This window comes from Helianthus annuus, chromosome 10 (genome assembly GCF_002127325.2).
Source record: "Helianthus annuus cultivar XRQ/B chromosome 10, HanXRQr2.0-SUNRISE, whole genome shotgun sequence".
NCBI lineage: Eukaryota > Viridiplantae > Streptophyta > Magnoliopsida > Asterales > Asteraceae > Helianthus > Helianthus annuus.
Genome location: NC_035442.2, coordinates 157,074,161 through 157,101,920, shown reverse-complemented (window position 1 = coordinate 157,101,920; position 27,760 = coordinate 157,074,161). Strand labels below are relative to the sequence as shown.

The following is a 27,760-nucleotide window of genomic DNA, read 5'->3' as shown; positions in this document are numbered from 1 at the left end:
ACTCAACATTAGAATGGTGGAACACTATCCTCCAGTCTAGTGGAAGTGACAGGGTTTACAATATGGAATGGGAGGAATTTAAAAACATGGTAGAAATGAAATTGCCCTCCCAATGAAAAAGAACAGATAGCAAATAAGTTCCTAAACCTTAGAATGACTGGAGTGGATAGTAAGGGTTACACTATGTTATTCTTTGAATATGCTAAAATAATTATAACAAGTTAGATTAAAAATAAAACATTTCTTCTACGGTTACCCATTTCGCGAAACTTCCAAGTTTCAAGAATTAGGATTCGACTTTCCTTATCTTACGAGTTCTAACTAGTTTAACGAGCATCGAGTTTTATTGCGTAATAACAACCAAGGTCTCGGATAATATATCGTTCAAACGTTTTTCGAGACGAAGATTACAAGAACACAAAATTTCCAAAAATAGAATTTTAAGCAGTGGTTTCTAAAGATGGGAAGTATGAAAACGCAGGGCGTTACAGTCTCCCCTCCTTTAGGAAATTTCGTCCCGAAATTTATTCAAGATGGAGACTTGAAGAGTTTTGGCAACAAGGTGATTATTAAGAGTTGAGTCTTGGAAAATTTGAAACGTTTTGAAAAGTATGAAGTTTTGGAGAACGACAAGGTCTAGTACTTTGAATAAAGTGATAACGGTCTACAAGTACGTCTATACAAGAAATAAGAATAGGATGACGGTTTTAAAGTTAAGGCGTCACGTTAGGATTTGAATGTTTAAACAGACTTGATTGTGAACGAGGTTCGTATAAAAGATAAAAATAATGGAGAATAATAGGAGTATAGAAGTGAACGATTGACTCTTAATAAACGAATGCAGGTATAAGGATGGCATGAGTATAGGAGAGACGAAAGTGATGTGTTAAGAATGAAGTCTCGTCGTGGATAATCGGATATAATGCGTTTGTGAGTTGTTTAAAGTTTGAATTAGGTCTAAAAGGTCTGCAAAACACTGAATTTCCCATGGCACGTCTTACGAAAGTTTAGTAACATGATGAAAATACTTATATATAGGAAGTACCAGCGGCGTATCCACCATGTTTTGACCATGTTACGTCCGTCTCGTTATTCGGTGTCATGTTACGTTCCGTGTCTTACCATACACAGTAGTACACTCTATGGTTTTCATACGCCTATCACTATAATCCCGTGGGCACCCGCGATTATTTTGATCGTCTCATAATCCGCATAACTTGTACTAGTTGTGTATGAATTAGGGTATACATAATTTAAAAATAAGAGCGTGTACGTATAAGAATATAGTATATAAGCAAGTCCATGCTTAAGTATGTATGCCACCCACGTAAGCGAATCCCTCGGATTACGCTCGTGTACAGGTACGAATGTATGAATCTTGAGTATGAATGAAGGTATGAGCATAAGCATAGATTTAAGTATGAATATGCACCTAAGTATGAGTATAAACATAATACGTATAAAAAAATAATAACATAAAGTGTTTGAGTATGAATATGAACATGTGCATAAGTATGAATATAAGTTTAGGCATAATGACTATGATTGAGTGTATGGTATGAATCGAATGCAACGAATTTAAGCATATAAAACGATCGAGAAGTACATGTACGTAAAAACGAATGATATAAATGAATTTCTCGTGAGATATTGACTAAAACATGTACGGTGATATGCATGTATAGCGGTTTAAGCGAAACGTTGAGTTTATCGAATCAAAATTACATTGAGTTTGATTTGGAAGGTAGAGTATAGTTTGTAAATGTAAGAGAACGTAAAGTACTCATGGGTTATGCATAACATATTTTGTAATGAATGGAAATGCTACTTTTGTTTTAAAGGAGTTTACGTAAGTCAAATATTGTCGGTTCCCATGAAGTCTTCTTGCCCACATGTTTAGGAAATTTGAATGACGTATTAAGTAGTGTAGGAAAAAAAGGTCTTCGAAGTTAATAAGTTTGTTTCATTTGTCTCAAAATAAGAAATTTTGAATTTCTGTAGGTTTTTATGAAAATGTTGGTCCTTAAGAAGCATAATAAACTTGGTGGTTGTTGTTTTTAATAAAATGTTTTTATTGATTTTGAAAAAGGCTTTAGTAAAGTGATCTTATAGTAACTATAAGATCTTCTAGGCGAGCAGAATGGCTAGTTTGATTTTCGATTGTGAACAAAGTCTTTGGTAAAAACAAAAAAGACCTTATAATATCTCTTAGGTCGTATGATAATATAATGTGAGTGTGTGTTTTAGTGATTAAGTCGAATATGAAGTTTATGGGCAAGAGATTCATTGGATCGATTAAATTGATAGGTAGCATTTCGTAAGGTTTTGAAATTCGGGTAATAAAACGTTTTAAGACATGATTAAGAATCTCGTGTATATGAGTTGAGTGAAAATAGATTGTAGAATAAGTACATTTGAGAAAAACAATGTATTTTGAAATTGGTATAAGTAGGTATTTTGAATATGATATTTTGAAGGAAATTTTTTTGGTAACGATCACCTAGGTAAGGGAATCACCCCTAACTCGTTGGTGAGGTCGTTTCAAGAAAGAGGGAGTGGAGTTAATCGTCAAGGTAAGGAAATCACTCCTATCTCGATGATATATCTCCACTTGTCGTTACATGGAATATGAATTTAAATTAAATGAAATCATGCATATGTATAAATTGATGGAAAAGATTCAATATGTTGTGTGTGTGAGAAGAAAATATCGAAAGTAAATTTTGAATTTGAAAGGTTGTATCGTATAAGATAAATAATAGAAACACATGTTTGATTAAAATTTAGATGGTTCCAAAATGGAACTTTGACTAACCAAAGTGGCCGAAAAGTCTTTCGAATTTGAGGAGCATGCTTTGGCCTAATAGATGGAATACTCTCGCCGACAAGTCGGTTAACGGTATTTACCCTTCCGGTTACTACATGTCCCAAATCAATTGAAATTTCGAGACTTGGTGGGATTTATGAAAATCAAGGAGTGGGACTAGTCGACAAGGTGCGGGTTTCACCCCTAACTTGGCGATTTCGTATCCTAAGTGTGGTTGGTACTCGTCGGGTCAAAATTTAATTTCAACACTTTGACGAGGGTCCACTAGAATTTGAAATTTGAATTTCTCCATCGAGGTGAGGATTTCACTCCTAACATGATGGTGAATTTCGTGTAAAAAGGAAAAGTAGATGAATTGAGAGTTGTTCACCAAGTTGTGGGTTTCACGCCTATTTTAGTGAAGTCGTCTTGTTTGTGTATTACGAGTGGTTACGATTTTAGTATAAATGAGTAAAAGACGTATGTTCAAAATAATATAATAACAAGTATAAGCACGATAAGCATCTCAAGAAAATAACACGTAAAAGACATTTCAAGAATATCACATAAAGAATGGGAAAATACAACAAGTATTAACAAATAATAAAGCAAGTATTAACACAAAAGTGACATATATGTTTAAAAGGTCATAAGAAGATAAATAAGGAGCAAATAAGGTATCATGCAAGTGGTTCAAGCAAAACATAAGAATAAGGCTCTAGAACTATAGATTAGGTCAAAAGCATGGCAATTTTTCCTAATTCCCTATAGTTATGGCTCTGATACCAATCCGTCACACCCCAACCAATGGCGGAAACATCGGAGTGGGACGAAATAGATTGCAAGAGACTACATAACACTACTTGTGACAAGTATTTAAATAATAAATTTCCATTACATTTCTAAAGAGTCAATTACAAAGATTTGAAATAAATACAATCCGAGTAACGAAATACAATACAACAAGAATACAAATTTAAAGTGTGTATCTAAGCAACCTACTAGATTCCATGCATCACCAACATCATCGCTAAACCTGCAACATGTTTTAAAAGTGTAGTTCAATACAAAAAGTATTAGCGAGCATACAAGTTTGGTGCGTAGTATATAAGTATAAAAATGATAAGGAACAATCCACCTGGCAAACCTAGTTATCAAGATTAACGTATAAACTGGCATGCGATTTACAAGTCAACCCTCTGTTTACTCAAGTATGAATGAATAAACCTAACATGACCTCTCGCTCACGGGTGGTGCGTTACTCCTATGGCGCTATACATGTTAAGTGGAGGCTTGTACGAAGCTAATGGCAAGTTCATCACATAAGAATCACCCAGAAAACACGAATCAAGCATAACAAATAGTAAGCATGTATTGGATTGTTTGTTTATGTATTTGCATAAGAGTATGTATACTAAGTGTGTTTTGTATATAAAAACATGTTACACCCAAAAGTGTGAAAACGGTAAAATGGGTCAAGTATACTCACAAAATTTGCGTATGCTTTCCGCTTATCCAATTGTTGACGAGCAATGAGATTAGGAGATCCAATGTATAAGGGTTAAAGTTCAAGTATCTTTAGAGTCGAGATTCAGAATTTAAAACAACATGCAAATAACATATGAAAATAATCACCTAGTACATATGATACTTGTTCTTGATACTAGGAAACTCTAAGGAGTTTAAATGTTTTCATGGAACAAGGTTCCATTAGAATCGTGACAAGTTATCAAAGTTTAGGATGATATAATCTAGTACCTTGACATATGAACACTAGTTCATTTTCAAAGATTCGATTATTCGGATAATATGTTTATGTATTATATAGGTTATGTAATATATATTAATAAGTCCAATAGTCAAGCATGAGGTAGAAGATTAAATCTTCATTTAGGTACCTCTAAGTTTCATGGAAATCATGTAGAAGGTAGGAAGAGAAGTCTTCCATTTAGGTACCTCTAAGTGTTCACCACTACACTTGATGTAAAAACATACAAGGAGGGTCATAAACTATAATTAATACAAGAATATAAAGAACTAATCTATAGGAAATCATCAAGCAATGTGGGGATTTTATGTAGGACAACCCAAGTTATTCCTTAATCACACCTTCATCAAGTCTTGGACTTAAACATTACTTGTGGGTTAAAAAACCTAAACAAAACATAATGTATATGAGGTTTATCCTCTGATTTTGAATGTCTCAACCTTGTTTTTAAGCCTAACTAACCATGGAAGTGGTTATAAGCATAAGGACATAGGTTTGAGATGAGTTTCCTCTAGTTTACACAAGTTTAACAAAGATTAAATGAAAACAGAAATGAACAGCCTACTTTGGAGCCTTTTTGGCGGCGTTACAGGCTCTGGTTTTCCAGGGAAAACCTCTTGAAATGTAGTTAAGATCAATCCAACGAAGTAGGAAAAAGAACCGAGTGAATCGGATAAGAAATGAGGGAGTTATGCATACTTTTGTAGCTTGGTATGAATCTGCTCGAATTCGTGATTAACAGCTAATTAGAGGAGGATTTGAGAGTATTTTAGATGATTTGTAAAGTGTAAAAAGCTTGGATTATGTTTGGGTTTTTTAGGGAAGAGTGAGGTTAGGTTGTGGTTGGATATTAATGGCTAAAACATGGTTTAAAACTCAAACAACTCAAAAACTCACGCCCAAAACGAGCTGAATAGGGGCCTGATCGCGGCTGTTAAGCTGGGCCGTCGCGGCGAGTCTTTAAATGATTTTTGGTCGGGTTTCGTTCAATAAAAAGGTCCAGCTCAACTGGTTAGGCGCGTCTTTGGTTATGTTGATGACCCGAGTTCGATCCCTGTGGTCATCAGTTTTATTTTTATTATTTTTTTTTTGTTTTAAAACACCCACTTTCAGCAAGTTACTCAAATGGTCCCTGAAATTTCAGCAATTTATTCTAAGATCCCCCTAACTAAGTTAAGTTGTTTATAAAAGAAAGTAACTAACTTTGTAACTTAAACTAACTAGGTTAGTTTATATTTTCTAACTTTAAAAGCTAACGAGACTAACTAGATTATTATAAAAATAGACTTTTAAATAGTAAAACTTTAAACAATTGATAATTAACCATAATTATAACAAGTTAGATTAAAAATAAAACATTTCTTCTACGGTTACCCATTTCGCGAAACTTCCAAGTTTCAAGAATTAGGATTCGACTTCCCTTATCTTACGAGTTCTAACTAGTTTAACGAGCATCGAGTTTTGTTGCGTAATAACAACCAAGTCTTGGATAATATATCGTTCAAACGTGAATTTCATTGTGATTTAAGTCTCGGATTCTACAAAGATACCTCGAAACGACGATTACAAGAACACAAAATTTCCAAAAATAGAATTTTATGCAGTGGTTTCTAAATATGGGAAGTATGAAAACGCAGGGCGTTACAAGCCCTAACCACCACCACCGTTCACTATCGTCCATCACCACCACCACCATCCATCACCACCACCACCACCGTCCACCACCCACCACCACCGTCTGCCACCGTAACTGTATAACAACCCTAAAAAACACCCATAAACGCCCTAAATATACCCCGTATATACATAAACGAACCTAAATAACCTTAATTTTAATAAAAATCAAATAAAACCAGAAAAATACGTCTCTCGCGGGCCACGACCGAGTCCACCAAGTGGCTCGCGGGGCGCGAGGACCTTCTATCTGTTGAATCCTCAGGTTGCCGCGTGTCCAGCTATGTGTCGAGACTATACAAGTGACTAACCTGACCTAGGCCCTAGTCTAGTCTCTCTCGGGGCGCGAAAAAGAGAGGGACGGGGCTCGCGGGGCGCGAGCGAGTCCCCGAACCAGCCTTTAAATTGAGGCTTCCAGTTTCATTTCAAATCGTTCACAATTTCTTTCTCTCTCAAACTTCTAATAGGCGAAAATTGTCGGGTATTATACCCCTAAAACACGAAGCTCTGCCTTGTTGTACGTATTTTAACCCCCGGTCACTAATTCGTTACCCTAGCCGATCGATCTAGGGATCCGTAACGCATGTCAAGGTTCTTCCTGACTCAGTTCGTTGGAGTTCTGTCTCGGTTGTAAGGCTAACGTGATTTGGGTTATCTTACTAACACGTGTGCATTGTTTATTTTTAATAGATAATAATCAGGAGCACCAACCGGAAGCTATATTATTAACTAAGTCTACAATGTGAGTCATTCTCTTTTTCTACCAAACTGTTTTACAAAATCTCAGATGTTTTTAGTTATACTTACAGTGATTGAGTGTATTTATTCTACAACTGCTGCCGGTATATGGGATTTTGTATACACTTTTTGTAATCCGTTACTATTGGACAACGAGTTAGCCAATGAGTAACATGACCACAGTCATGAAACTGTGAACATGACAAATACTAAATGAGTATATTGGTAGATATAAACATTGTAATCGCTCTCAATAGTGTAAAGTTATAAAAGCTGTTTTGATTAAACTGGGATGCACTCGCCAGTATTTCTTGCTGATAAAATCTTTTTAAAACGCGTTTCAGGTAACTTAATGTGAGGCTAACAGAAGCCAGCTATGGAGCACTGAAAGCTTAAAGAAGTTGCAATAAAGTTACCTAAATAAAAAGGAGATTATATTTTCAATAATTAGGGTTTATCCCTAAAAATGTATTGTGAATGAAACTTTGGTTTTATCCCATTTAATTAATATAAAAGTTTGGTGTTTTGAACCTTTGAAACTATTTCCTAACTACGGTCCTGATGTTTTAAATTCCGTTGCCAAATTAATAAACACCGGTACCACCAGCTTTGTGTGTGTCTCGCGGCGCCCGCTCCCGGGGCAGGGGTCGGGGGCTGCGACACATGTCCACCACATCACCCACCACCACCGTCCGTACACCACCACCAGTTTGTTTTAGAAGTCTAAATACTTAAAAAAACAAACAGGCTTCTTCTTGCAGATTGCAGAGGTTTGTTCCACCTCTTCTTTTACAGATGGCTACAGATGTTGTCCGAAGACTGCAGACATTTTACCTCTTAAAAAACAAAAAAAAAACACCTAAGAGTATATCTAACGTGAGAATCCGGACATGGACGGACATCCACGTGGTCAGGCGTCCTCGTTGGAGGGGGTTGTTTAGTTAGATTATACAGAGTGAGGGGCTTGAAAAGGACACGTTAAGCAACATATGGATGCCACGTCCGCACGCATTAGAAAAGTGGCGTGTTGCAAAAAAGGGAGGAGTGTGACAAGGCATGAAAGAGTGGCGTTATTCAACACGTGACACATACTTATTATTATTATTATTTTTATATTTAAAACTTATATAAAATCTATTAAATTTAATAAAAAAACATTAATACAAATTAAACAAATAACATTAATAAAAAAACATTACATCATTTTAAAAATAAAAATATTACATAACTTAAAAAAAGATTGCATAACATAAAATTTTAAGACATTATATAACTTAAAAAATCGAAACTAGAAGAAACATTACAGAATGAAAATTAGACGTTAAGCTAAACATAATTAACCAAAGAATCTTAATATTTGCCACGCCGCGACGTGTTTGAAGTCACGGCCGTCCATGTGCCTGTACTCGACGAGGGCGACTTGTATGACGTCGTCTTCGTTGAGCTCACCATTGTCGTTGTCCACAACGTTGACAACCATCTCAAATCTCGAACTAGCCATACGAATAATTCGGAAATGCGAACAAAGTGTGTCCATGGTTCGAGTGGCCTCTCCCGTATGCATACAAAATGTTGGAAAACTCATTCCCAAAACGGATGTGTGGGTAAGCGATGCGCGTTTTCAGGAACTGTTGCGATCCAAGATTCACACAACACAATGTCCTCTTTTTCGTTCCAGGGATTTATTTCCATTTTGAAGCCTTCCACGCCAGTGGAAAACCCTCCGCATCCAACCACCACGCCCCAAATTCATGCCTACTCCGTCTAGTCTTACGTCCATGTTCATTTATAGTGTGTGGTTTTTCCAAAGAATAATCAAATGGTTCAAAGAAACATCATGTTTTGGTTTCATTTGCTGGCCTCAAATCCGCCACTTGCAGTTTGAGTTTATAGCCCCTTATAAATGGCCCCGGTTTTGATCTAGATAGGGCTGTCCAAAAAGCTCGTAGCTCGGAGCTCGCTCGAAGCTCGCTCGGATTTAGCTCGGAAAAAGCTCGCTCGATATGGCTTGGTTTGAAAATGAGCCGAGCCAGCTTGGCTCGGTTAGAAAGTGAGCTAGCTCGGCTCGGCTCGTAATGAGCCGAGTTGGCTCGGTTTGGCTCGTTTGGTAGCTCAGCTCGGCTTAGTTCGGATTATTTTCTTCATAATATATTTATTTTTATATATTTATAATATATTACAAAAAAACTTGTTATTATTTATATATATTTAGGATTGTAATTTGATATCCATGGCATATTTGAATCTTAATTACCTTGCTAATGAACTAATATTGTATTTCATTGAAATTGTACTACCTCTGTCCCACTAAAAGTGTCATATTTTGAATTTTCAAAGTCTTTATTTCTAAACTTTGACTTTAATTATATATTTTTGTGTTATATAAAACTTGATGAAAATTAACCCGATAAAAACACTTTTAAAACAAAATCAAATTATATAGCTTTCATCAAGTATTATCTACCACAAACAAAATTATTTAAGGTCAAAGTTTATAAATAAAGACTTTGAAAATTCAAAATATGACACTTTTAATAGGACGGAGGGAGTAAAACTTATTTTCGTTGTTAAACATGATTTTAACTTGTAATGTATTAGGATAAACTTATTTTGAATATGTTTTTTTGAAGTATTGAATAATAATTTAAGCTGGTGAATTTTGAGAGTTATATATTATATTTTTCTGTATAAAATCGAGCCAAACCAAGCCGAACCGAGCCAGCTCGGTTTAAAACCAAGCCGAGCCCGAGCTTAGATTTTCAGCTCGGTTTCAAATCCGAGCCGAACTGAGCCAGCTCGGTTTATAATCGAGCCGAGCCCTAGATATAGATACGAATTTTCCTCTTGACATGATTACATGTAAGAAATAAAGGAATGAGAAAACCTAAACTAATTATCAATTTTTTGTACCGGTGGGTAGTGATAGGAGACATAGAGAAACCTAGGTTTGATCCTTGAGCCAAACGGGTTTTGCCGGTAATTTTATCGCCGTGCCTACGGACAGGTGGTTTACCGGGTTTTCCCCGGAAATGGTGGTGGACGACCCGGGTTACTCTCGGAGTACTCCGTTTGTCCAGTAGGTGTCCCGAGAATACTCGAGATTGATTTGTTAACCGTTAAAAAAATTATCAATTTTTGTTTAAAAGAAACTATTTTTATTTTATTTTCTTTTATTAGTTTTAGATATAGTGGGAATAGGGAATTTTGATACCTCCCTCAAACCAACAAAACATACTATTTAAACAGTAAGTGTGGAAACTTCTTTTTCTTTTAAACAGTGTATGCCTTTGACTACAAAAGTGTGGAAACTTCATTTTCTTTTAAACAGTAACTGTAGTATGCGTTTGACTACAAAATAATTAAATTAGTAAAGCATGTTTACACCTTGTTTCTTCAATTCGATATTTGATTGGAATATCGACAAAAAGAAAGATTACCATTATCAGTTATTGTTAGAATAATTCCATTGCGTTAGTATCCCCAATCTCACATAAAATATTAAGCCCACACAAAATAAAGCAACATCTAGAAACATATCGAACTTGTCACAAATTATCCTACATATATAGTTACAAGCTCAGGGAATAGTGCTACCAACCTATTTTTTATTTAATTTTATTCCAAGTTTAAAGTTACGCTTTCGTCTTTCGTTTAAAATTACGTTTTTGCCCACAGCTAAAAATAAGATTATAATTTTGCCCCTAGCTCAAAATTTCTCTTTTGCCCCCGGTTCAAAAACTCATTTTTAATTTGGTTCCCAGATTAAAATTACGGTTTCGCCCTCCGTTTAAAATTACGTTTTTGCCCTCAGTTCAAAATAAAATGTTGTTTTTTCCTCTAGCTAAAAATTACGCTTCTGCTTCAGCTCAAAATTACGTTTGCCTGGCACTCCCTATTAGACCAACCCATTTTTATTTTAATTTTATTTCCAGATTAAAATTAAGCTTTCGTCCTTCGTTTAAAATTACGGTTTTGCCCCCAGCTAAAAATAAAATTATAATTTTGCCTCTAGCTCAAAATTAAGCTTTTGCCCTCGGTTCAAAAACTCATTTTTAATTTTGTTCCCAGTTTAAAATTACGGTTTCGCCCTCCGTTTAAAATTATGTTTTTGCCCCCAGTTCAAAATAAAATACTGTTTTTTCCTCTAGCTCAAAATTACAATTCTGCCCTCAGCTTAAAATTACGTATTTTACCCCTAGCTCAAAATTATGATTTTGCTCTCAGTTTAAAATTATGATTTCGCCTCCAGTTCAAAATATAATTACGATTTTACTCTCTATACAGACATACATGTTATGAGAGAAAAATATTCGGCCTATTGCCCCGCAACACGAGCAGAGCAAAAACTAGTTATATATATATATATATATATATATATATATATATATATATATATATATATATATATATATATATATATATATATCAAATGCTAACATATATTTACGCCAGTTTATTATTGCTTCTTTTCAGTTTAGCCACTGCAATTTGGAAACTTCTTAAATGTGCAAGTTTTGCACAAGTGTCTATGATTAGATGTCTTTTTAGGCGTCTTTAGAAAAGAGTTAAATGCCATTTTAGTCTCTATGGTTTAGAACATTTTATCAGTTTAGTCTAAAGATTCTGTTTTTTGCCTATGGGTCCAAAAAAGTTTCACTGTTGCCATTTTTGTCCATTGGGTTAACTTCATCCATTTTTTATGTTAACGAGAAGGGCAATTCGATCATTTTATATGGCCGAATTGTCCTTCTAGTTAACAAAATTATATATAAAATGACCGAATTGCCCTTTCTTGTTAACAGAAAAAATGTATGAAGGTAACCCAGTGGACTAAAATGACTATAGTAAAACCTTTTTGAACTTACAGACGAAAAATAAAACATTTGGACTAAACTGAAAAATGAACTAAACTACAGGAACTAAAATGGGCATGTGATTATTTTATTAACTATTAAATATTAAATTAAATATTAATTAAATAAACGTTATATTTATGAACGATGAACTAACACCATTGTGCACGAATATTAGGAACAATAGCACATCGATTTTTCTTTAAATATTTATATTTACTTTAATTATGATAAAAATTATTTTTATCATATTACGTTTTTCTCATATAGCTTTTACAATACATATTTTATAATATTTAAGTTTACCGTTGTGACGTGCTTATTTTTATTTACGTTTTGATATATTTTTTACTCAATACCAAGTTGTGAATAGTAAGGTACAAGTGATCGAAGCACAAACATATATGTCATCAAAGCTGCCTCACGGGTAAGGGTTTTTTTTTTTTTTTTTCATTAGGTGACGTAGTTTATCTTTTTTGTTATTTTATTTAGATATATTTAGAGGTCGGCCGGTTATTGTACAAATTGTCTTAACGCACGCTGCGTACATGATTGCTTTACAACATGCGAAATCTTCTTTACAACATGCAATTTTCCCGTTTTCTTCATTTTTTTACGTGCGACTTTACATTAAAAAAGCAAAGATGCGATTTCCATAGAAAAGGAGCACAAAATAAAATGAGCATCCATGCATTAAATAAGCAAACATGCGATTTCTATAAAAAAAGGAGCACACATGCGATTTCTATGAAATAAAATGAGCATCCATGCGATTTCCATAAAAAGATGAACATGCGCTTTTATTTTTTAGTTTCATACATGCGATTTCAAAAAATTAGGGTACATGCGATTTTGTTTTTTATAAAACATAACGTGTGATTTTACAAAGTATATTACATATGGTATAGTTAATATGATGATAGTCACGATCAACACTAAATTATATTTATATGAAGGTATCCTATGTTAGAAGTCCTAGATCTACGTGAAATGAGATGAAATATAGCACTAATTAAAAAATATTTTATTAAATTCATTGTTTTCCAATTGATACAAGGTTATCCATTATAAATAGAAAATTAAACTCTGTGTTGATTGTATGAGTGTATGACACTATCTTAAAAATATGGGTAAATTACACTTTTCGTATTTTATGTTTATGTCGGATCGTAATAGATAACCTTTAACTTCAATAATTCAGTCACAATCATTTATTTGCAAAAGTCAATACACCTTAAGTCCTTTAATACTAACCTAGTTTTCATTTTTCATCGATAGTAATTTCACTAATAAAAACATGACATATGGTTTTGGTTTAATTTATATATTTGTTTTTTTTTAATGTTACTCTTCCAAACTCCTATATTTACAACTAAATCACCCTTGTTTAAGATTGAACTCAAGATCTCCCACTAAAAGGCAAGAGCCTCAACCAAGTGAGTTAGTCCTACTTGGCTTTAATTTATTTAAGTTTCAATCTATATACTTGTAAGTTGTAACCCATTTATTTTTCTTTTATAAATTTCTTTTCTTTAATAACTTACATTTGTTAACTTAAAAAGAACGTAGTTGTCTTTATTCTTCAACATTCCAATATAAATTTTATTGACAACAGAGGTGTATTCGAAATAAAGTAATTTTTTGGCATCGTAAACCAAGTACAGGTGCCTGTTGGCATCGTAATTAATCGAACTTATACCGATTAATGCGTCGGAATTGGTATCAACATTCGTTTTAATAGTTTTGATTGATGTAAGTAAAACACATGTCAACATCCTTTTGTGTTGTACGGGTAAAGAACCAAACCGATCGAGTAACATCGGTGGCAGTATCTGTAAGACCCAATCTTAATTAATTAGAGTTTTATAAAAAGTTGCACTATCCTACACATAATGCATATTTACGTCATTACAGAAACTTCGAGTTTCACAAAACATTATAAATTCTTCTAACATCTTAACATATTAACATAGCAAGATTTGATAATCAACAAAACAATATGCGGAAGCTTTATGTTTAGACGTGTTCGGTTCTTCATGTAGCTTGATTTTCATCCGTTCCATCATAGTAATCACACACACAGATATATATATATATATATATATATATATATATATATATATATATATATATATATATATATATATATATATATATATATATATCAATTACCATCTTAAATGTTAGTTAAACAATGCTTAAAATGTATTTTGATAACCCAAGAATCTAAAAAAACATAATAAAAAATTTATTAAAAGGCCCACCGTAAGCTACGGCTGGTGTGCCGTAGCTTACGATACACATGAACATTTTGGGCTGGAGATGGCTGCCGTAGCCTATAGCTAGCAGCCATAGGTTACGGCAGCGCTGAGCTGCAGCTTTCTTCCAATTTTGCTCTTTTATACTTAATTTTCGTATCATCTTGGTCATTGATCCGTTTTACACGAAACTTGTTCCTACGTGTCCATAAAACATTTGCCCACATTCCTAACTTGTAAACCCATGACCCGGATTTATAAATTTATGTTTTACGCTATCGGTTCCAATATATATATTTTAAATGAATAAATTACAATTTTGGCCCCTGTGGTTATATCACTTTTACACTTTTAGCCCAAAAAGAAATCTTTTAACATTTGAGCCCCTAACGTCTTTTCTTCTAACCCTTTTGGCCCCCAACGTTTTTTTTCTAACCCTTTTGGCCCCTAAAAGTAAATGGATGAGGTTAGTGTTAGGGGCCAAAAAGGTTTGAAAAAAAGACGTTAGGGGCTCAGATGTTAAAAGATTCCTTTTTGGGCTAAAAGGGTAAAAATGATGTAACACCTCGTAAAATCACGTCCAATGAGGTATTGACACGTGTAATAAACCCTGATGAAGTCAAACAGCGAAGTTTAGGAACTACTTTTTCGAAAAATCGAAAAATTTGATTTTTAAAGGACTGGAAGTGTAGCATACCTAAAATAAGTTTCTAAATAACCTCTCATGATGGTGATGTTCACAAATGTGCCGCTTGATGATAAAGTGTAGCCGTTTACGTAATTAATTGAAAGTTTGCGCAATGAAGGGTTAAAAGCGTCAACATGTTAATTCTTACCTCTGAGTGACCTTTTAACAAACCGGGAGCTTCATGATATTTAATTATACTCTCGGGAATGCCAAGTAATGGCCAACTAAGGTTTTTATGCCTATAAGTAAAGTTGCGCGCAACTTTGCAAGTTAGAGGGGCTAAAAGTGTCAATATGTTTAATTATACCTCTGAATGACCTTTTGGCGGACCCGAAGCATCGTGATGTTTGATAATACTTTCAAGAATGCCTAATATGGATTAGATGAGGCTTCAATGCTAATAAATGATGAAATGCGCAAGTTTGCGCAATAGAGGGGCCTAAAGTGTCAACTTTTGAATCTGCGCCATTCGGTGACCATTTAAGCAAACGGGAGCGTAGTAATATTTAAATATATGCTTGGGAATGATTATTATGGGCCATGGAAGGCTTAGATATCATTAAACGGCATTTCGCGCTACTTTGCGCAATTAAGGGACTAATTGCGTCAAACTGCAAAAGGAGGTCGGATCGTATGGTAACGGACCTTCCGGAATATGTCCATAAGTTAAACATACCCTATGTATCCTTTATATAGCTTAGATATAGGTTTAGAGGTGTTTGGTATGCAAAAATAAACTTTTATGTCATGCAGGGACTAAAAGTGTCAAAAAGTGCACAAGTTTGCACTTTTGCGCATATCTCGCATTCTGAATATCCCCGGACACCCAAAAATTTATGTAAGCACTAAAATATTTTATTTTAGTGATCGCCATGATAAAATTCCATTCGTCGCGTCGTTTGGATCGTTTTTCGCGTCCGTTCGTGTTTCGTCGTAATTAGACGCACAACGTGACCGTACGACCAAACGAACCGACATCCGACATATTCTTTAGCATGTTTCATGTCCCTCATGTTTAGGCATCATTATATAGGCTTAAAAATGGTTTAACGGGCCTCAAACGCATCAGAAAGGGGCTAGAAGCATGCAGGGACCAAAACTGCCATTTCAGAAACTTAATTTCCAGCTGTTACCAGCTGTTCCAGCTGTTTCCAGGTGTTTCAAGTGGGTTTTTATCAACCTAGGGGCTGTTTTGGGGCGCCCATTATTTTCCAAAACCGTGGGTAAAGGTGTACGGTCCAGATGTGATCACGTTTATCAAGAAATGATCCTAACGGTCCTCAAAAACCTATATATACCCATTGAATTTGGCTCTCATTTGCACCATTTCCTTCAAATCTGCTATGATCTCTAATTTTTGAGGGTCTTGAACTCTTTTTGAGAACCTCCTTCAGTTCATAGGACCTCTTGTAAGTACCCTTTCGTGCTTAGTTTAAATTTCTAGCGGTTATAGCCGAAAGGTCAAACGTTTCGATAAACGCTTTGACTTTTAATCGGTTGAGCCATGGTTCGGAACGAACATGGCTACGTGACCGTAATTAGGTAGGTGATTAACCCTCAAAAGGGCGCCTCCTAATTACCACGTTTACTTAGTTTAATTGTCGGGTCAAATTAAAGTCAAACGGGTTAGTTTTAAATAGAATGCATAACTATTAAATTAAAAGTCATAAAATCAGTTTTGCCACATTAATAATTTGGTAAATATTAGTTGAACATGTCTAAGCATGATTCAACCCGACAATTCTAAGTATAGGCCCGGTTCGGAGCCGAAAGTCGCGAAAGTTGACTTTTGCTTTGACTTTCAGTTCTGACTCGAATTAGACTTATTTAGATATGCCTTAGGATTCCTTTAGGATCATGTTATAGGTTAGTGTAACCCTCTGAGGTTATACAACCTGAATCCTTAGTTATCCTATTCATTTGCAAGTTTCCGTTATATGCCGAATTGTTGACCGTTATGCCCTTTTGACCTTAAAGCGATATTTTTGAAAATGTGAGAGGATATAAACCTTCACTACTGAATTATAAAGTTGTCCATAAAATTTGACATCAGTTTGAGGTCTAGATTAGGAGTTATGCTCAATAGCGTAATTAGAAGCTTCTTTAGTAATTAAATAGCGTAAATTGCATATAGCCTATCTAAACCCAAATTTTTGTATAAAACTTTATACCTACTGTATTAAAATAATATTTTGGGATTTTTAAAGATTTTTATTTAATTTTAGGCTGAGCATAACTTAGTGTTCTAAGCTTAATTCGGCTAATGCCGGTTTTGCCCTTTTGGGCTATAAAATGAGTTTTATAAATCCGATTGACCCCAAACCTTTTTCTACTGATCTAATATGTTAAATAAATTATTTTGAGCCTTCTGGAATATTAAAATATCAGTTTTTTATAGAAAACCCGGAAATGGCTCCAAATCGCCTTTTTAGGCATTTTTAACGCATAAGTGTGCACTAGAACCTTATTAGGCTTAAGGGATTGAACCTACTGATGTAATTAGTGAATTGTTATATTTTAAACAGTAAGAAAATGTTTTGAACTCAGAATTCCAGTATTGACCTTTTAGGCACATGTGAAATTACCAAAATGCCCCTACGGTGCATAGTAAGGTTAAAGATAATAAATTTCACATAAATTTGATACCCTACTATTACAACTTAGTAAATTAAGTATATTTACTAATTTAATCAGACCTGTAACTCAGGCTATCATTTTAACCCTTTTACACCTTATAAAATGACCAAAACGCCCTTATGAGGCATAGTTTTGGTTTAAAATCATTTGGGGCATAATGGAAGGTATCATTCTGATATCACAACATATTTTAAGCATATTGACTTCAGAAACTTGTATTTGACTCTTATGGTTACTCGTTACGCATTATACGCGTTCGGATCGGCTTATGTGACTAGTTTGGCCATTTTAGCCGAAACGGGTCAAACCATATCTTTTTGGTCTCAAAATCCAGAATGTGATTATGTTACCCATATAAAACAAGTGTGCAAGCTTGTTGGGACAAAACCACATTCTAAAACGGTCTTCGCCTTATTGTGCGTTTAAAACCGTAATCTTTATATAAAACTAACCGGTCTAAGCTTAAGACCCGTTAGGATTCTAATAGGTTATTAAAACCTTAATTTCCAGATCTAGGAGCCCAGTAAAAGCTACGTGCATTCGTTATATTTGGTTTATACTTTGCTTAGGTAAATACGTTTAACTTATTTTCCCTATACGGGCTTGGGGTACGGTATATAAAATACCGCTTGTAGGTCCCTTGGATGTGTATGGATCTTCACAGAATCGTCTTTCCAATCAAGAGTGCGGAATCCTCTTGATCAGAATTAGCAGAAAACGTGTAGAAACTGAAACAGCAATTCACTTTCAAACTGGATCTTTATTGATTATCTATCAAACTGATTACAATCAATCAAGATCCCTAACAACCCTAATTTCGTCCAAGACCTAGTCCCTCACGAAATTATGTCTCTCTCAAACTCTGTTTTTTGGCTGATTAACTGATTAACTGATCAACCTAAACCCTAAAGCCTAACCTTGTTTATATAACACAAGGTTTACTATTTGGGCTAGGGTTTCCTACATGGGCAAAGCCCAATTCGTTTCCCCTTGACCCAAATGGGTTTAGTTTAGCCCAAACTCTATAATCTCACTATTACAAAGCTAAACCCGCTAACTGTTTATCGTTTAACTAATTACAAGATATCCAAAGACCAAATCTAAGCTGTTGTCACAAACATGCACCAACAAACTCCCCCTTGACAATAGCTTCATAAAAACTTTGTCTTGAGTCAAAACTTTGTCTTCAGTCTTCTTGCAATCTTCAAGTAATCTTGCACTGTCTTTGGTCTTTGGATAGCTTCAGCTTCAATAGCTTCTATCAGCAACAGACTGTCAGCAACACCGCTTGGTCGGGGAATTGACCTTAACCGGTCTTGGTTATGTGCAGTCAAATTAACCCGTTTAAAAATGCTGTTTTGTTTGTTTAACGCCTTTGGGGGCTTAATGACCATGTCCCGGATATCCTTGGCATCATTCAAAGAATGGCCACGACCTTAGCACTCGGGTGTAGGCGTACACCCGTAGTGTTGTACAACATGTATAATCGTCGGTACGAGAGAAGTCTTGTGGCGGAATTATATTAAGTGGTGTGTCTATTAATCTTTAACCCGGCATGACCCGGGCTACCGAACGCAGAACGAACATGTAATTCTTTTACAAGATTATTAAGCAAATAATTATCCCAAGTTATAAAAAGTTTTATGCCACGAGCATTTAAATCAATTTTAAACATTTTCAAAATGAGTCAGTTAAATTGTATTTACCAGTGTAAACTGACGTATTTTCCAAAAAGACTAAGTGCAGGTACTACGCGTAATAGGCTGGTCACTCCTTAAGCATCCATAGAAGTCTCGCAAGCTTAGGATGCATGAAGTCTGTTGAAATGAAGTTTCCTTTTTATTTGATTCTGCCTGTGGATTCTATTTCGACATTTTGTGATACTCGAATATTACAACAATTTAAGTTGAAATGAATCTATCTTTGCTTCCGCTGTGCATTATAATTTGTGTTGTTTGACTATGATGATATCAACTACGTCACGTTAATCCCCCACCGGGCCCACCGGTGACACGTGGAAATTAGGGGTGTGACAAATGATATAACCACGGGGGCCAAAATCGTAATTTACTCATTTTAAATACTTGACCCGTTCACATGTTTAAGCAAACGATCTTATGGAAGTTACATGTTTTTCGCAAGAACATCATTTTTACGAATATACCCCATGACCCGGGTTATTGTCCTTGCGTTTTACGCATCCGTTATCCAGTTCGCGTCTACGCTTGTTCCTGTTCAACCTTTTAATGGTCGAACTTAATTAGTCCGAATTCTTTTCAAGAATTCACAATCTTCCCACTACGACCCACTACGCGGGTCCATCAATTTATAGTTCGCGTTCCCGTTACCCGATTTACGCTTGCCTAAGTAGTTTAACCCATCAACCGGGTTTATACCGAAGTCATCGCTCATACACCCATTTCGGTATGCGATAAAACTTTATTTGACCCGTTTGATTATTCGTATGAAATCCATCACTTGAAACAAACCAAACTCGTCGTCATTTCTTTATTTGACCCGTTTAGATGATTATGTGAAATCGATCACTTTCAAACAACCAAACTCATCATCGTTTCTTTATTTTGACCCATTTGGATTTTATGTAAAATCCATCACTTTTAAACAACCAAACTCATCATCGTTTCTTTATTTTGACCCGTTTGGATGTTTTAAGTGAAATCCATCACTTTGAAACAACCAAACTTTACGAGTATTGTAATATTATTCTATCATATACGATTAACACAGATTAATGTTTTGGGCTTTTTAATCATATATATATATATATATACACACATTGTTTGATCATATTTGAACCCAAATTGGCTATTTACAAACATACATCAGCTGAGGACGAATTTGGAGGATTCTTTGGCTAGTTCTTGAGCTCGGGAATCATTGGATTGAAGCAAGAAGCTTAGGGATCAAGGAAATTGCGGTTTTTGCTTACCGGGTTCTTTTGTATTCTAGTTTTTTTTATTTTATTCAATGAATTCAATATTTGAACGTTGTTTGATTGTTTTTAAAACCATGATACTTGGCTAAATTCTCTAGACTATCTAGGTTGCGATGAACTTTTGATTATAGTATGGTTTTCTATCGTTTGCTAATGTGATTTATGGTTTTGTCTTGAAAAGTAGCGAACTTTGGAATTATTGATTTAATGTGCATGCGCATTTAATCTTGTTTTAAATCTGATCACATGTTTCACTTGCGTTTTTGTGGATGTCATCCATGTATGAATTCTAGTTTGGTCATGGACTGTGTTAGTGACTAGTATGCGGTTATTAGGCCAATTTTTCGTATGAACTGTGATTAAGGTTTTTAATAGGATTTAATATTCTACCAATCTTTATATCCGTAAGGTGAGAGATTGTCGGTCCATCTTTATTGTTAGATTGCTAGGGTTTGATACTTCGTAAGAATATCCCTTAGTTTACCTTTCAGTATTTGCTTACCGAGTTAAATCAGTTTCCTTAGTTTCCTTAGCTTTCTAACCGTGAGGTAGTTAATCACATTAGGGCACTTTTCAAGATAATTAGATAACTGTAGGGGAGTCTAATAAACCGGTAGTCTAAACAGCCTTCTAGAGTTCCATAGGTGTCTTCCCGAGAAGGGCCGGCGGTCTTGTTCGGTTTCTCTTAGGATTTAGCACTTAAAGATCCCGGTTCTGTAACACATTAGCATCCTATAGAAACCATACGATATCAATTGGGATTCCAACCTAGGTAGTTATTCGTCATCACTGATCTTAAATCTTGTTTAAGTCGCGTCTTAGTTTAATTTTATTTTAATTGCAAATTTAGGATTTTAGACCCCCTCCCCCTCAAATATAAAATCAAATTAGTCGTGTCAGTCTGTCAAGTCTTTAGAGTCTAGTAAACGTAATTAGAGAGTCTCGTTGGTTCGATACTCGGACTTGCATAAGTTATACTACATCGACCGGTACACTTGCCGGTTGTGTGGTCTAGGTTAGAGAGTCTTAGTTTTATAAATTTAAAGCTTAGCGTTTCTAATTTAGGGTTTAATTTAGGTAATTTGTTTAGACCACTTTTAGCACATCAAGTTTTTGGCGCCGTTTCCGGGGAGATGGATAACGTGAATGTCTTTATATGGAGGTAATTTAGGTAATTTAGGGTTGTGTGGTCTAGGTTAGAGAGTCTTAGTTTTATAAAGTGAATATCTTTATATGGAGGGCTGAGATGGATAAAATTGCAACGCTGGTGGCATTGAAAAATAGAAGCATTAATATCGATGACACGAGGTGTATATTGTGCAATGATGTGGAAGAAACTATATATCATTTGTTTACATCTTGCCTCATTCTTTCGGTACTGTGGACTCATATTTGTAACTAGTTTAAAGTCCCTCCTTTGATCAGTTTTTTCATTCATAGATCTATTGGAGAGTCATGAATATGCGGGTTTAAAAGGCGTTGGTAAAGAGGTGTTCAAAGGGATTGTGACGATTGGGTGTTGGAGCATTTGGAAGGAAAGAAACAAGGTGAAGTTCGAAGACAAGAACCTCAAAATTAAAGATATTATCAGCGAAATCAAGTATTTGGGATTATTATGGTTCAATAGTAGGTTTAAAAACAAAAAGTCGCTTGGGTTAATTGGTATTAATATGTAATTGTTTAATTTGTTGTTTATGTTGCTCTTGACCGCCTCGTTGATGTTTTTCTAATGAAGTATACCTCTAAAAAACCATATTATTTTTATTTAATATACAAGGGGAAACCCCACACTGTCAGAAAACCCTCTTGAGTCAGTAATGTAACCTACAAGGAGGAAACCCCGCACTGATCTCACACATAGGAAAAAAATCTCTTTTAGCCTAAAGTCTAATGCTCATTCTCACAACAGCCTAATATTGTTACAACTTTTTTTAACAGCGTCTGAAATTAACCCCAATACCCGAGTGAGCCTTCCTAAGACTGGATGTTAACTGTCCATACTTATTTTGACGCTCTAGACCTGACTCACCAAGGAACACCTGACTCACCAAGGAACACCATAAAGGAGGAAACCCCGCACTGTTAGAAAACCCTATTGAGTCAGGTTTTGAACTTGAAACCTCTAGAGATCCCAAGCCTTAACCATTACCTCCATGGCCTCACGCCATTGGACTAGAAGGCCCTTGGGTGTTACTTAGGCTACACGGTATAGGGCGTTAGGCCCATGCCACCTCAGCAGATTTCGATCAATACCCCCCCCCCCCCAAACCATATCGGAGACGCCATTGGGATGTGCTATTGTTGGCCGACCGTTGCAATAGCGATATGTTGTTTCACTTGTCTGTGAAGTCAAACAAAGAGGGCGCTATTGTGTGTGTGTATATGGTAATGGGCTCCATCCCATACCATACTAGAAGATGCAATAGAGCCCCCTGGTTGATGTGGCGCATACGTGATACAATAAAGCCCCTACCACCTCCAAACCATACCCTACAACCTTACAACTTTATATTTGTGGTTACACAACTATTATCTAATTAAGGGAACTCTACTAGTAATCAATGGTTAATCATAAAACAAATACCATCAATTAAGTTTTGTATTTGTGATATTTCAAGAGGTTAACAAAACATACTCATTGATGCACCATTTAGTTTGTAGTGACATAATTTTATTTTTATTTTATCCTTTTTTTTTTGTAGAACAGCTTAAAACCCTACAATATTTTTACGAGAAATTTTCGAATTTAGGCTTTTAAACTAAAAATTTGATTATTATACTTAGGGATTGTTATATTTTAAACTAAAATTTAGATTATTATATTCAGGGATGGTTATAAAAATAAAAAAAATGTCTTTTCGTAATGTCCCTCCTGTTCATTTGAATCCAAATCTTTCCATAAATGGAATATTATAAGGTTATACTAAGACTTTTGTATATTGTGCCCAATCGTGATGATAGATTGCTCTTTATATTTATATATTGTGCCCAATCGTGATGGCTCTTTATATTATTGTACCCACCCGTTGTTATATTTGGACCAAATGTACTCACCCCCTGTTATATAATGTACCCCACCAGCTGTTATATCTACACCAAAAATTGAGCATATTGTTACTTCCATTATTCTCAAGATCTTCAAGCTTTGTAGTTGCAGGTCTCAATAATGGCTCTCACCAATGCGGACCAGGTACTTCACACACGACTCTTCTAGTTTGGTTTAAAATGAGTCAAAACCAATCAAGCTAGCCAATTGAAATTACTCTTTGTCATGGGCATAATAATCATAACATAATTATTTATGTCGAGTTGCTAAAACGTGCCCTCCCATTTTTACTAGTTGTGCCCCTTTGTCAAGTCAGTCCTTATGCAAACCTTATAAAACAGTGAACCTACGGGCCATATAAAAGGGCTGTCGGTCACATGCTATGTTACATCATATATGAGTCGTATAGCTTGTATGCTACTTCTTATACAAGGTGTATAGGTTATTCTCAGTTAAATTAATAGGGGTGCAATAATAGGGATTACATTTTATCAACCCATTTATGTATTTACATGTAATAAATTACTTTTAAAGTTTAACAATTATATATTCATTATTGCAGGTAATTTTTGAAGAAGTCTTGGGGGTACGAAAAATGATACTAAACAGACCAAAGCAACTAAACACACTCAGCTATGAGATGGTACAATACAATACAATCCAAAACAGATAATCGTGTCTATGCGTTGCTTACTGTATCATGTGTTGATTATAGTTAAGAAGTATGTACGAGAAGTCGAGAGCTTATGAGGATGACCCCACGGTTAAGCTCGTTATACTTAAGGTACAAAGTTTCGTAGGAGATCCAAATCGACCAAAAGACCACATACTTGCTCCATGCAGTTAAAAAATGAGAATAATCAAATCAGCCATCTGACCAACACGTTTTATTAAATTACCCATCGACTCTCTATTTTAACTAAAAAAATCGGTTCAATAAAGTATTAACATGTGCATTAAGAATATGGATACCGCGCCAAAAATTTTTAAAATAAATAAATAATAACCAAATATAACTAATTAAAAATAAGTAAATAAAAACAAAAAATAACTAAAATTTAAAGTTAATTTTCAGTCTTTATTATTACTTCTAAAAACCATTTTTTTTGTAGTTATTATGGTCAATAGATACTTATTAACCGTTTTCCAAACATATAACTAATTGTTATATCTCGTTTTCCAGTGAAAATGACATAATATTTTTATATATGTAATGTGAGGCTAGCCCACTTGGTAGAGAGATTAATTTACTCTATAAAGCACGGTACTACGTACAAAGAATTTGTATTATTGAAACACATATATCTTGGTCTACAGGCAAACGGGAAAGTATTTTGTTGTGGGGGGGATCTCGCGTCTGGTTATACATATGTTCAACTTGGACATTGGAGTTTTGGAGCCAGTTATTACAGGAAAGAGTTTTGTTTAGATTACTTACTCGCAACGTATAAGAAACCATTGCTTGCAATTCTAGATGGAAGCGTTATTGGAGGAGGCGTTGGAATATCGATACATTCGACGTTTAGAATCGTCACTGAGAATACAGTAAATATATCTGGTTTTCATCAAGTTATATTTCATCTTTAATAAAAGTAACAACACAATATTTAAGGGTATGCACTTTCGTTCCCTAATTAACATGTTATTCGAAGATTTTCGCGATGCCTGAAGTGTTGATTGGAGCATTTCCTGATGTTGGAGCATCTTATTTTCTTTCACGGCTTCCAGGATTCTTTGGTAAGTTCTATTAGATAGAATATATTAGTTAGATTTTATTATAATTATATTTATGGGATACGATTTAATTAACTTTCCTTCTAATTATCCTTGTGTTCTGAATATTCATTTGTAATTATCCCCATTGTATCCCTATATTTAGTTGAACCATATAACCAAGAACTGATTTTATGTATGTAGGAGAATATGTGGGATTGACTGGTGCTCGATTAAATGGAGCCGAGATGCTTGTATTTGGTCTTGGAACACATTTTGTCCCGTCCAAGGTATTTGTGTTAGTTCAATGTTATCAAGAGTATATTTAACAGGATTCCACTATTGATTAACAATGGTACCTACCTATTCTTGCAGAATCTAAAATCTTTGGAGCATGCTCTTGAAAAAACGGTTGCTTCATTCGGTTCACCAAGTGTAGCTACAATGTCCATGATTATTAACAAGTTTGCACAAGTACAAGTCAAGTCCGATAGTGCGTATCTTAGGTACAAAATACACTTATGATTCCAAGGGTAATAGTGTTATAACTTTTTTTTGTATATTGATAATCGATAATAATGACACATGTGTACTTAGAAAATAAACCTTACTTGAAATCTAAGTTAGTGTAACCCTAATAGACTACATGACCCATATCAAGGATGGGACCTATTCTAGGTTTGATACGATCCCACAAGATAAAAGAGTGGGGTAACCTGAAACTTGGAACGGAAAACCAACGGCAAACCAAGGATCAAGTAAGGTTTTGTGAAGATATAATCAAGTTGATCATCAGTAAAGATAAATTAAACATGTAATTCTTTATGTGTGACGAACAAGTTAGAAAGCAAACCTTATTGTTTGGACAAGCATATAACATTGTTATCTATTCAATTTGACATATGTAACCATGGATCCATGGCCCACGGTAACGAATAAGCATATTAACTTCTATTCTCATCCTTCTCCTTTTATCTAATTCTAAATGACTAGGCTTGACATGATCAACCAATGCTTCTGCGGTGAATCATGTGAAGAAATATTATCCTCGTTGGTATGTTGTCCAACTTTAGTTATAGTTGTGTTATATATGAAATTATATAATATACTTACATATCATGGAATCATCCCAGGAACACTTGGCTACACAAGTTCAAGAGAAATGGGTCATTGATGCTATCACATCGATGAAATCCGCTAATCCACTAGGTCTCAAGATTTTCTTGAGAACGGTATGCTAGTTATATTTTATTCTAAAACGAAAAATTAACAAATGATCCTTGAAATTTTTATTGTTTGCTTTGCTCATGTGATAGATTAGAGAAGGTCGATCCAAAAATATTGAGCAATGTCTTGAGACAGAATACATTGCCATCTCCAATCTTATTGCCGGAAAGATTAGCCATAACTACTATGAGGTGTCCTCATGTTTTGAACAAATTCTAGGTTGATGATCACTAGTAAATATCACTTAAAAGCTTAGATTGATGTTCGTTTTGCAGGGCGCTAGAGCTATGTTAATCGACAAAGACAAGAAACCTCAGGTAAATACTAGATCTAACAGTCTAATGGATTTTGATCAAGCTCTATAATGTTAAACTTCACGTGAGTGTATAACATATTAACATTTAGTTTATGTTCATACTCATAGTGGGTACCATCAAAACTAGAGGATGTTACAGAAGAAATGGTGGCCAAGTGTTTTTCTAGATCTTTCACCGAGGATGATGATTGGTTGCCTTTACAACTTCCCACAAAAACTAGCGGAACCCATGTCGGTGCATCAAAACTCTGATGTTTACCAAGAAAGGTTCCTTTTCGGTAACCTAAAGCCCTTCAACTTTAATAAAAACTTCATGTTCAATAAAAAAATTGTGTGTTATTTGTTCGTGTTTTTCAGGTTAATATGTTACCCATGTCAAAACTAAAATAATTAAGTTACATCTGTTATAATTTATTACTATTTTACGCTCATCCCAATGTTTATGTATTTTTTAGTTCTCAAAACAGTATCAATATATATTATAATGTAATGTATGCATGGATATCCGGTGAATGAAAGTAGTATCCATATCTTTTCTCCCTATATGATGATGATGAAAGTTGCGCAAAAGATTTATTTTGCGTAGGCCATTTACCTTGTCTATTTCTATATCAGATAACTGGTTCAATCCAACAATATATATATTCATAAAGAAGGCAGCAACAATAGCCTGAAAATTTAATGTAAGAAAAATTAAATAAGTTAGGTAGTTATGGTCACAAGGTTGCCTTTTTATCATACAGAAGCCGTTGTTCTTATAACGATGAAAAAATAAATAAATAAACACAAAACTTTACAAGAAAAATCGATTACATGCCAACATGTTGGGGTTCAAAGCTTTACTTACAAAAATGTGTTTACTGCTTTCCAAAGTTGAAGAACCTCCAAAACACCAATGAAGAACGATGGAGAAAAATCTGAAAGCTTTTGAACTGCAAGGAGTGAAACTGAAACTATGCTCAATGCCTGCTCAAAAAGATTGAACATGAGTCAATCATGCTTTAACAATAAAATTATTTATACATATATAGAGAGAGAGAAAAAAAAAACCTCCCCCATGCTTTGACAAAAAATAAATAA

The 27,760-nt window shown here is 34.8% G+C and overlaps 1 protein-coding gene across 1 annotated transcript; it reads left to right on the top strand.

Moving 5' to 3' along the window:
- The first annotated feature begins 23,477 nt into the window (after positions 1-23,477).
- LOC110883085 (3-hydroxyisobutyryl-CoA hydrolase 1) lies at positions 23,478-27,112 on the top strand. Its single transcript, XM_022130936.2, has 12 exons — positions 23,478-23,568; positions 23,987-24,067; positions 24,140-24,208; positions 24,742-24,969; positions 25,077-25,161; positions 25,342-25,427; positions 25,513-25,643; positions 26,131-26,191; positions 26,271-26,369; positions 26,454-26,555; positions 26,640-26,681; positions 26,789-27,112. Exons 1-12 carry the CDS (start codon positions 23,545-23,547, stop codon positions 26,930-26,932), a joined length of 1,152 nt encoding a protein of 383 aa, XP_021986628.1. The 5' UTR covers positions 23,478-23,544; the 3' UTR covers positions 26,933-27,112.
- The last annotated feature ends 648 nt before the right edge of the window (positions 27,113-27,760 follow it).